The 12,241-nt window shown below is 42.7% G+C and overlaps 1 protein-coding gene across 1 annotated transcript; it reads left to right on the top strand.

Moving 5' to 3' along the window:
- Nucleotides 1-4,885: 4,885 nt before the first annotated feature.
- On the top strand, nt 4,886-8,107 carry LOC110979232 (neuromedin-U receptor 2-like). The gene has a single exon (XM_022234847.2). The coding sequence runs from the start codon at nt 5,052-5,054 to the stop codon at nt 6,195-6,197; it is 1,146 nt and encodes a 381-aa protein (XP_022090539.2). The 5' UTR covers nt 4,886-5,051; the 3' UTR covers nt 6,198-8,107.
- Nucleotides 8,108-12,241: the final 4,134 nt, after the last annotated feature.

The following is a 12,241-nucleotide window of genomic DNA, read 5'->3' as shown; positions in this document are numbered from 1 at the left end:
TCGCTTAGTGTATCACGGACCATCAATACGGAAAGTTAGATATTGGCCGATAACTTTCTCGGAAAATAATGAGTATCATGCGAGAACGGTATAGGCCTATGTCTGATTTTCAAAAAAGGCTTGTAGAAATGACTATTAGACAACAACGGAAAAAGTTGTGGGGGCGGCCCGGTAAATGTTCAGAAAAGGGCTATTTTAGGGCCGAGTGCCCATTATAATGATATAAAACTACAATAACTTCCACCCTCCCCTGCTCATCGTGCTTTCTTCCCCCCCTCTTCCCACCCTCCAGCTTTGACGCAATATCATCTAATTTGCATATTCACATGCGTGTTTACATGAGCACTGCTATATGTGTGTGCACGTTTACATGAAAACCAGCCCCATCGCTTTACAGGGAAAACAGGCCTGAGTGTCAAGGCTCTTAGCAACCAGCAAGAATTCAATATCTTTAATATCGACGTCTTTTCGGATGTACGATATGAGGCTAAGTTTCCAGTCTACAGGGCAAGCGCCACACCGCGTCTGTGCATTGATTGAGTGCTTACGCCTATGGCACGGGTGCGCATCACTAATTTTCATCCGAATGGACACATATCCGAAAACGGTCGCAAAGCGTGGTTGGCGAGTGGGAGATTGCTCTGCAGTGTTTTGCTTGCACCTGTCGCTTTTAGTCCCAAGCATGGACGATCTCAGTCACAAAATTCAGTTAAGGAAAACGGGGACAACAGGCGAAAGGCATTGTGGGTAACCTGTCTGTAGCCTGAGACTTTTTATACAACACGCTGGGGTAAAGATACTTGAGTAAAGGCTATGGCTCAGGAGGATTTGTCACAGGGAAGTAACGTTCCAACAATGGAACCTTCCGCGGGGCCCTAAGACAAGTCTCCACTCAAGACTGGCAAAAAAAAAAAAACCAATCCCTGGGAAAGTACATGATGTATCCACAAACTCTTGTGTAATAAAAAAATGCAGCCAGGATTGGTGCGTGTCCATTGTGCCAACACCGAAGTGTTGAATCCAATCGCTGACTGTGCAAAAACTGTGCAATGGAGGCTTCACCAAACGAGAGGACAGAGAAGTAACCCCTTTTTCTCATTCAATCAGGCCATCAAACAACCCATATCAAACTACGGGGCGGTATTATGGCTTGAAAAGGTAATACGTCATCTGTTGATTACAGGGTAAAGGTAACTTTTCAGAACCACGTTGACAAAGCGCCTCTTTCCCCGCATGCGAAATAACTTGCGCAGAGTGTCCATCGGAAGTTTCCAGGAGTGAAGAGAGAAACGGACCAGAATAGGAAGTGTGGTGGGCCGGGAACCCCGAGACCCCAGAAGAGTCCTATATGGAAGCCGGTAACTGTGATTTGTAGCGAATTTCAGGAGTCCGTGCGCCTGAATGCTTGGTCAACACCGCATAACTTTTGGGTTTTTCCCTCACCACATTTTTTCCATGTCCCTGAGCGCAGAACCCATAATACACTTTTTAAGGTTTGGATACAGTGAGGAAATCTTAATTTCCTAAATTTTCGACCATGAAATCGATTCCAACCGTGTTTGGGTCCATTTGTTCTCAGTGATCTCATTATAAAAGCTGTGAGGTGTATAGTGAATGTTTATTCATTTGTTATAACAACAATTTCGTTTCCTTTCAACTGCAAAATAATTGATTTTTTGATAATCTGATAATTTTCAACGAGACATTTTCACAAAAGATACGTCCCGTATCCCCCTGGCTCATCCCAACGTCGTAACAAATGCGTTGCAACTGCCGCTCTTTCTTGTGAACGGAGGATCCATCACTACCCAAAAATACGAGCAGGAAAAATCATGAAATAAATTTAAAAGAAACGAACAATTTCTTAGTTGCTGGAAAAACAACATCAAGAATGCAATGGATGTCAAATCAGTAAATCTTTTAGTTTTTACCCCTATGTCGCCGCAAAAGGCGCCTAGCCCATTCAGTTTTTCCTCCACGGTAACCCACGGAGTTACATATAATTTTGATCTGACTGAAACTTAATGTTGTCATTTAAGTTAATCCCTTCCTCATTGGCCATGAGATTAATATTGGAATTCCGATTTACAAAAATGGCACAGCAAAAAGTCACAATTAAATAGTCAAATATGTCCCTTTCCAAACTCAAACAGAATACTGACGAAATGTACCTGTCATTTCTCAAGTTTCTAAAAATCAATACAAGTACTGGCCATTCCATAATTTCCTGGTTGCTGTGCATGGAAACGGCATAAGGGACACCGTACGTTGTTTCTGTACTAAAATGGGCCCTTCGCATTAACGAATCGCATGCACTCCTGCAAAACAGTTGTGACTGTACACGCACGATACAAAATGAATAATTATCTGCTTTTTCTTCTACAATTTGCCCAAAATTTGACTATGCAGAACAGTCGGCTGTCATATTTGTTTTCCACAACGCCAGAAAGCACACACCAAACGGCACAGTGCTAGACACAAAGTTGGGTCTGTGTGCGCGGTCTGCTCTCCAGCTGGACATGTCAACATTGACTAGGGGAGTGGGGGATGGAGAGTGTGTGGCTATTGCCAAGCTACTGTCCCAACCATTTTGTCCTGGATTGTAGCCAGAACCAACAGCGGCACTTGGTATCACCTGGTACTTCTGGGAGTGATACTACGGTACACATGAAATAAGTACATTGTATATACTAATCAAATGAGTCAAGTTCAATTGTCCACCATTCGTAACTCCTTAGTTAAAACGTGGTCCAGTTTCCTTATCACAGCTGGACAAGATAATGTGCGACTTGACTTGCCTTGGACCAAATGACTTGTGACTTGCCTTGTGTTTGGACGAAATAACCTGTGGCTTAATTTGTGACTTGGCCAAATGGCTTCTGACATGACTTGGATTTGCAAAACATAACTTGCCGCCAACTCTGGAATCAAGAGGGAATGCGAAGAGATTTGGGCATACACCGGTACAGAACGCTTAACCCGACCCGAAGCACTTTCGGTCTAATGAAACTTGCAACGAGGTTTAAGGAAGTTTGAAAATATAAAATGGCAAATGGTGTTCGAAATGTAATGCTGGGGTCTGGCAGATGAAATTCTGCATGCGACAAGGCAAAACGGGCGACAGGGCAGGAGGATAACCAGCATGAATGAAAACAGAGACCTTGACAATATTTGACTAAAAAACTCTGAGTATTGTGCCACAAAGTGTTGTGTAATTTGACCCTTTTATCATAACTTTTATATGAATCAATTTAGGACATTCATACTATTTTAACGGCTAACAAAACCCTGGTCATGCACCTTGAGTTACGAACGTATTGAATGCTTGTGACTACGACTTCCAGTACAATGCGTAGGCCTACTATTCCCATGGGCAGCCAAAATTTAATATGCCATCTTAGCTTAGTGTCAGACGTGGCCTCAAAAACATTACAAAATGACCGACAAGGGCGATCTCATTTCGTATGTGAAATTGAAGGCCCTACTTATTTTTACACCACCGCGAGCGTATGGACTTTCACCGTGAGTCGATTAAATTTCGCGCGTTAGATTTTTCACTGTTTTCTCCGGGTGATATTCGGAGACAGTCATGTCGTTGGATATAACAGGTAAGGATACCATCCATAATGGAACCACTGGTTTATTGATTCAGTGTCGAGTCTTTCATTCTGGTGAAGCCTGCTAGTCGTTTCCACGCATACGGCACGTGGAGTTGTATGATCATAATAACGCAATGCATTCACGCGGGTTTTGTTAATAATTAACCTTGGGAAAAAAAGCCCAATAAGATTTCCACATCCACGCCTGCTGGTCATGATTTATCAGTGTATGAAACAGCTGTGACACCGACTGATTTTCTTGGGGAATTTTGGAAGCGTGTTCACAGTTTCTACTGTGTTTTATGTATCAGCTTACATCTACAGTGAGCAACTAAGGCTGCTAAGTTATGTGTTGTTGTCTATGGTAGACTTCAACTTCAGCCGACCACAACGTCGACAAATGAATTCAGCATGAAAGTAGGAGGGGTTTAAGCAATTCAAATTAGAGAAGCAAGCTAAATACAGTGGACAAGATAACGTCGCCCAGGTAATTCTTTGACCCAACAAAAATTGACGACACCCTAAAGGTTTCTACCAAAAGGTTTTGAATAGGGATATGGATTTTCGTCGACAGATTATCTTGATTTTGCAAGTGTCAGCTGTAAGTTACATCATAATTAAACTCAAGTCATCGGACACCTGAAGTAAAAGGTTAGTAATAAGAGGCTGCACGTGATCGCATAGTTTAACCAGAAAACTGCTATTAACTGTTTCAAGCCCAGTCGTTAGACTGATTAACTCTTTTTTATGGGAAATGTAGAGTGGAACCTGGTCTGATTTTTTTTCAATCTAGGAAGGATCCATGGGCCTATTTATTATTGCAAATCTGTTTGCCTTCCAAAACGAAAAACATTCCATCTGCGTTCTGCATTGGACTGAGTGTGAAGACGAATATTGTACTTTTAAGGGGTTTTCTCCCTCGAATTACATGACAACAATGCATGGTCACAATGAAAGGCCGAGTTTACCTTGAGGAAGGTCTTCTTTAAAATTGCATGGAAAACAACCGACGTTTCATTTGGCGTGATTTATTTATTTGTTTAGTTTGCTTTGTACAACGTCTCGTGACGGAGATCTTCCATTGTTAAATTTGCCAGAAAATAATATTGGAAAATCGTCATCAGGACAATATACGTCAGATGTCTCAGTGAAAAGATAACCAAATGGCGCAGTGACCGTGCGCGTGCGTATTGTCATCTTAAATTAATGGGGCGTGGCCAATTGCGTTGCTCTGATGTGCTGGTACTTGTGCCCGACTCGACCGACACAAACAACAACCAGAAGATATTTGTACGAGGCAGGAAGGAAACAGAAGCTGAATTAGTAGATACCATCTGATTGTTGGGCCATCAAAGCAAGCTGCTGACCGCTGCAAGCTGCTCACGCAGCGGTCCACCTTCACATAACGCAGGTCCACTACGCGATTTGTGTCCAAATTGCAGCTTGTGCAAGATGGAACAAGACATTGAGATGAACAGAACGAGCGAGTGTAGTAACTTACCATCCCTTAACTTGACAATAGAGGAAGATGCGAGTGTATACCTCCTCAACGGAGGAATCAGCACGACCATGCTGGTCGTTCTTTTCTCCATCTTGGCGGTAGGCATCCCAGGCAATCTCGCCTTTCTCTATGTGATAGCTCGCGTACCATACATGCGAACTACCACTAATGTCTACCTGGCTAGTCTGGCCATGGCAGACCTCACGTTCCTGCTTACTAGCATTGTGCAATATACCTTCTACTTCACGAATCCCGTCCGCACCCACCTCCCCACTGCCTCTGTCGTGGGTTGTGTAGGCGCCTTCATTCCGCAGTACATCACCTACTTCGCCTCCATCTCCATGGTGAGTCTGGTCTCCCACGAGCGGTACAACGCCGTCTGCAAGCCTTGTGCCAACCTCGGCCAGGGCAACAGGGTGAAGAGGAGTTTGAAGCTGGTAGCTGGTAGCTGGCTCGTGGCCTTTGTCCTAGCTGGTTTGGTGATGTTCCGGTATGCCTACCTGTTCAAATTCTGCGCAATCTGGCCAGAAGAAGAGCCGTATCACAGTCTACCGATCCAGTTAGGATACTGCGTGGCCGGCAGCCACTGGGGACTGATTGTTGGCCATGTGCTGGAATCCGCGGTCTTCATCGTTGCCATGGTAACCAACGCCGTGATGTATACATTGATCATCATCGGTCTTAGCACCAGAGCGAAGCACAAGCTTCAAAAGGACCCGGTTACGCCTCCATCGGTGCACGCCCTGCAAGCTCTCCAAGTCCGTAACCAAGTTACCCGCATGCTAGTCGCAAATGGCGTGGTGTTCTTCCTCTGCCAGACGCCATTTATCGCCATATCTTTGGCCTTCCTTTGCGAGAATTTGGCCGGCATTCCGTCTGACGTCACCTACAGGAAGTACGTGTTGGTGCTCACCGTCTGCCACGTGTTCGTGTTCTTAAATTCGGCAGTAAACCCGATCATCTACAATGTGACTAGCCGCCATTACCGACAGTCCTTCGTAGAAGCCTTCTCCCGATCAACAAGCAGAGGTGGCAAATCGAACGCCAATGTTGCTGAAACGGAGCCGAACAACTGTTTCGCTCTTACAGTCAAGTGACAGTGAGCTGAGACAATCATTAGGCGGCCGTCGGGGAGAGGGTTGATCGAATTAACTTCCTCCTTCCCGCAAGTCAAGAGCGTGTAAAGACAAAGATTTGAAGTGAAATTGCAGTGGTTTCCTAACTTAATTCCGTTGTTGAATGGTGGGGGCAGTGCGTTTGTCAGATCTGCCTTCGACGCTCCGATTAGTTCCTGTGTGGACTTTTATTTCCTCTGTGCATTATTACTAGTGTAAATGGTTACAGTTGTTTGCCACCTACATATAACACATTTCAAAAAGTACACCTAATACATTGATTGAGCAAAGTGGTGGGCGTAGTGGTGGGCGTAGTAAAAGAAGACGGAACAGAAAAACACAATTAATTTTCTCCCAAAACTATCGTCAGAAATAGTTGTTTTGGGGTATAAGAAGCAAGCTTATAGTGTTTTATACTGAAAAGTTTATCTAAAGTTCATGTTGTATTTCTCAGGTACTTTTAATTATGATAACACAACTCATTTTTGGTATGTCCAGTGGAAGCTTGTTCAATTTATCTCTAAGCAGCCACTGAATTCAAAGCAGAAGTTGTAACCCAGCTGTTTGGTTTCTTGACTTTCGGGGAATTTCTTGGAAGTTCTGTACTGAAGAAACCGGCACTTTTTCAGAGGACAATCGTTGTTTAAGAATATCCTGCAAATTCTGAGTTCAATGAGTTTGTCGCAGACAAAACAACTTCAGTTTAACTTGGGCAAATTTACCCCAGTTTGGGTGCCGATAGTTTTTTATTTACTTCTGTTACATAAATCACTTTGAACCATTTCAGAGTTATGTTCGTTTCTCGATGGAAAATAAATGAGGTTTGAACAAAACTCAACAGAACCCCTGAACAGTGCAGTATCTTCATTCTGTAGACTTTTCCAATGATTTTATGCGTCAACCTGGCTTAAACAGTGTTTTGATTGCCGCTGTCAGTCCCACTGGACACAACTAAATAAGCAGCTATCTCACGTAATCAAAATTATATCTGTGTTATTCGTATGAAATGAAGTCTTCTGTCTTGAAAAGATGGCATTCTAAGCTTTAATTTGATACCAAAATAATTATTTCTGTAAATGAATTTTGGAGAAAAAAACGTTACTTTTATGTTGCCTTTTTGGGAGACCACCTTACAAATGGAATCAATACATTATTTCGCCAAGTCAGGTTGACTTACTAGGGCATCAGAGGATCCATGTTTTTCCAAGTTAAAGTCACAAACACAGAAATAAGAATCTAGGGAAAACTGGAATGATGTTAGTCTACACAATAGCTCCACAATAGTTCTAAAATCAGGGAAAATACAAATTGTCGGGCATGACGCGAGAAGCGCATTAGAGTAGCCGTGTACAAGCATTGGTTTTTTGCATTTGCCTTCATTGGCCGCGTTACCGGTACCAAAACGGTCGATGGAAAATTAATATGCAGCTAAAGGAAGTCCGAGACTTTTAGGGGTCTTACTTTTGCAAATGGATAAGAGTGAGTACTACACAAGGTGAAACAGGACAATTAAAAGCTGATTACGCAATGCCCCCTAGGGGTAGCAATAAACTGAAAGTAATTAAAAATATTGATTAAAGGCCGGGACTAAGGATGATTAAATGTACCACGTAGTGGATCTAGACCTTTGGTTTCTAGAGTAAACCTATTGAAGTGTTGGCCATAAAAAAATCCAGGACTTGAGCAAATTTCTGGGGTGGGGTGCTCAACCATTAATTAACACTGTTCACAAAGACAGTGATATCCTATCAAGGGAAGGTGACTTGTCTCCTGCTCTTGTTACGTCTTATGTTATCACGAAAAAACAAGAAACAACTGCCTAAAATAAACAAATGAGCATGGAAGTGATAGGAAAGTAGGAGAATAAGCAAGTGTGCGACACGACAGAGGATTGTCACACTAAATCATGTAAACCAAAAAGGAGGCAAAATAAAAGCATATAACCAACTGAACTATTTGGGTGTGTTGTTTTACCTTGCTATGAAAGTCACACCTTCTGCAGGAGGCCAGACTCCGTCCACTGTCGCTCCACTTCTTCTAAATAGCAAGGCCTATCTTTTACAGCTTGGCCCATCACCTCCGTCTATAGTACTTGTCGGCCCAACCCAACGTCTATGCGTGGCGTTGCCCACCTTCGTCTATAATTGAGTGCTTCAATCTCATTCTACAGGATGGCCCACTTGCGTTTACTGTCGGCCATCAACACCTCCATCAACTGTCAGACCACTCCTTCTCCAGCATGGGCCACCGTCTATGTATTCGACATCGTTCTACGAAGAGACGGGCATGTGGGTTTTGAAGGGGAAAAAAAGTTTTCGATATAATCGAAATTGAAGTTTCTCCTCTTCTAAAAATACAAAAAATTAGAAACATTCACGTGATTCTTTTGAGAGGTAAATTTTTACATGCGTTCATTAATTTGAGTGAACACAAGGGTTTATTAGCCGAAATTAATTTGTAAAGATGCACATCTCTTTGTGAAAACAAAAAAAATCGGGGTTGACCTACTTTTATTCCTTTTAGGGCGCCACGTTTTGTACGTGTTCGGGGACAGGCATTTCGTGCCACCTCGTGAAAGCTCAATATGCAGTCGAGAAGCCTGCCCCTGATGGCATTATTAATGTAATTTAGAAATATATATGTTTTGATGATGAAAGTATGTCAGAATGGTTAAGTATGACGTTTTCAAGCAACATGGTAAAGTGGAAATCAAAAATATGGCTTTAACATGCCTGTCCCTTCTTGAAAACGATGACAAGTCTCAGAGAACCGAACTAGAAACTAATCGTTCTAGCCCGAGCGGCATGCACAACAAATATTCTCCAAAGAAGGCGTCTCTATTTCTTAAACTCTGAAAGTTTCTCAAAGTTAAATAGGAAGTTGATAAGGAAAAGGTTACCGAGTGTTGGGTAACAAGTATTTCCCTATAATAGTGTTTGATAAATATTTCACAGCAACAAGATACTTCACAAAGACAACTGGATGCTTTAACATGAAAAATACTTCACATAATAAGCAACGAGACTGGTCTCATCATACGCGAGATCCCTGCTTTCATGGTTCCGAGTCAATTTCTCTGTACAATTACATCACCCTGTTCTTATTTAATGGCTAAATAATATATCTATAGAGTTCTTATAAAAGTGTCACCCCTCATCGCCTCAGTGAAACATCACTCCTTGATAAAGATCAACCTGTTGTTAGCGAGTTTCACAGTAAGCTGTTACCCGGGTAATCTCAGGGTGTTCACACTGCACTGATCGGTGTTGAAAATTCTCCGGGTAACTACCTCAAAATGCCTCTGTGGCCTTGAGAAAAATCTCCGGGTTACCTTCAATAATAGTTGGAATGCTCCCGAGTTTTCTTCAACCCTGTTCTGTTCGGGTTTGAACAGCACAGGCAGCGCAGCCTAATTGCCCGTGCGTAAAAGGTCTATTTGTACATGTTCATGTCCTTAATGGTAAACACCAGTCCTTCACAACCAGTAACTCGACTTGGCATAGGCTAAATGGAGCGCACAGGTCTTGACTGCATTCTGCACGCGTGAACACGTTTGGAAATTGCCAGTGGCTTGAAATTTTTGGTTTACGCACTGGACATACTCATAGACACCTGTTTCCACACTGTCAAAATATATGCCGGCTGACTTCAAAAGTAGTTTGTACAGTGCTAGTGGGATGATCCAGGGTGGACATAAGGCAATGCATTCATTCTTCGGGTTGCCTTTTTTGCTGTGTGAATATAGTTACAAATTACGAGGGGAAAACACTAAAGGCGGCTTTCCATGTGTACATTTTTGGGGTGCGTTTAGTACACGCTGCATTCACGCATTTCACTTTCACGGACACAAAAATCTACTCCGTTAACATAACGCACGTGTGCGTTGCGTTCAGCCGTCAAAATCGCTCCCGGGGCAATTGTCACGGAAACACAACGCTTGGCGCAGATGTTGACGCACATCTGAAAGGCGCCTAGTTGGGCTAGTTTCTACCCGGGTGTACCCAGGTAATCAATTACCCAGGTAAGGCTAGACTGGTGTGAAAGGAGGTAAAATTTCTATGTCTAGGTAAAGTTAAGGAAAACTTCCGTACTGTTTAGTTGATCCTATTTTCCTAAACAGTTGTGTTGGCCAGTGAAGAAGTTAGGAGTAGCTCGTGACTGTTGTATTTACTCATTCAAATTGCATCATCCCTTCAAGTGTTCGAACATCAGACTGTTTATGACGTATATGCCATTACGTATAAAAGTTCATAGGCTTAATCCTAAGAGTAATTTGGATGTGGAGATTACAGGGGCGTGAAGTCGAGCGAGCTAGGCGTATGGTTAATATATTTGGCAACTGATCAAGTAATATATCGATCATATCTACAGTCGAGGCAATCGAGGCATCATAGAGAAGAAACTATACAGAAAAGAGTCCAATTGGCCCAGACCCATGTTCTGGATCATCACGGTAGCTCTGGCCGCAGTGGGCATCGGCTTGGGGGTGATCATTGGCGATTTCACGGCACCGAGGGATGCGGGTGCGCGGTATACCAACGCCTGATCCCAACACTGGTACGTTCCCCGTGAATGTCACTGACCGTGTATACGCTGCGAATATTGAGGAGAATCTGTGATAGGTGCACTTAATAGCCCATGGGATCGTGGTAATTTGCGGACTAGCAAAGATCTAGACTGGATTTCAAGATATACATGTATTGGGCGGGGAAGCTGTAGCCTGGCCGTTGGGCATGGGCTAAGGCCACGTTCATTCCCCTTGACAGCTTTTATCAAACTTGCGGGTTATTTTCAGCAGAAAAAAATAAACGAAAGGGCGCAAAACAGAGTTTTGAGAGTTCAATACGCTCAAAAATTCGCTATGCTAATAGAATGATCGATGAATTTGTCATCCGGACAATCTTTTGAAAATAATTTTCATTTTGAAACATAAAAAAGAGAAACAAAACATGAGTCAAAGGTAACTGAAGCCACCTTTGAGTTGAAGGTAACTGAAGCCACCTTTGAGTTGAAGGACTTTTAGAGAATTTCTTGCTCCTTGTAAATCAGTAAGATCTTCTAACATGTTTACTAGCACATAATCCACTTTCATCGGGATGCCAAACTGAGTGACGCCTTAAGCAAACGACTCAGTTTGCTCTCTATACTGCAAACTAAAACAAAATTGCTAAGAAAATTGCAGTTTAATTGCGACGTAACATCGATGGGTCTGTCCTCCTCGTTTGGTTTTATTTTGTGGTTTGTTCGTTTTTGTTAGCCGAATTCATATTGTTAAAAACATAACCTTATAACTTTAAAACCTTATGGTATTATTAAAATAATCTTGATTTCCTACGTTGATGACCGATAGGTACTTCACTAAAGCTCCTCATACAGCCGGCTCTCCAGCTGAGCGTCCCAACGCGGAGTACATGCGTGACACGTGGAAAGAACAAGGACTAGACTCGGCTAAACTTATGATTTACCCGATGAAAAATTCAAAACAAGGTAAAAAAATATGTTATTTGCTGTCAGTGGCGTAGGCCTAAATCTGTGCCGGGAACGGGGAGAGGTGCTGGAAACTACATAACACTGTAGGGGCACTGTTCACCATACAGATGCACATCTAATCTACATGTATATTCGCACCCCTGATTTACATCAAACTGAATATTAAAACTTTTGTCATTTTTCTCCCCTTTTCTCTTTACTATTAAATACGTTTTGGTTCATGGGAGGTTTGAAAAATACCCCAAAATACGCCTTTTTTCTCGCCAAACAAAAAAGTGTGGAGATGATCCATTAGCCGATCCCTCAGGCCAAACAGTGAGATATATACACTCCTATCCCCTGGATTTCTGTTCCCGTGTGCCTTCATTCGAGCTGTGTCAGTGCACTGGTTGTGAAGGAGGGCCTTGTTCAGACTGGTTGAGAAAGCAAACGCCAACTCCAATTTCGGAGAAAAGCACTCTGCTAATTCATTCACATTTCGATGGTGAATTTCGCCGCTAGTGATTCATGACGTCATACATGTGTTATATCACAAG

This window comes from Acanthaster planci, linkage group LG01 (genome assembly GCF_054643075.1).
Source record: "Acanthaster planci isolate LZ-2023a linkage group LG01, COTS_SCS, whole genome shotgun sequence".
NCBI lineage: Eukaryota > Metazoa > Echinodermata > Asteroidea > Valvatida > Acanthasteridae > Acanthaster > Acanthaster planci.
This window is presented reverse-complemented; position numbering and strand designations above follow the sequence as displayed.

What these genes read in the sequence shown, in the direction of transcription:
- LOC110979232 (XM_022234847.2), top strand. Translation starts at nt 5,052, where the DNA reads ATGGAACAAGACATTGAGATGAACAGAACGAGCGAGTGTAGTAACTTA.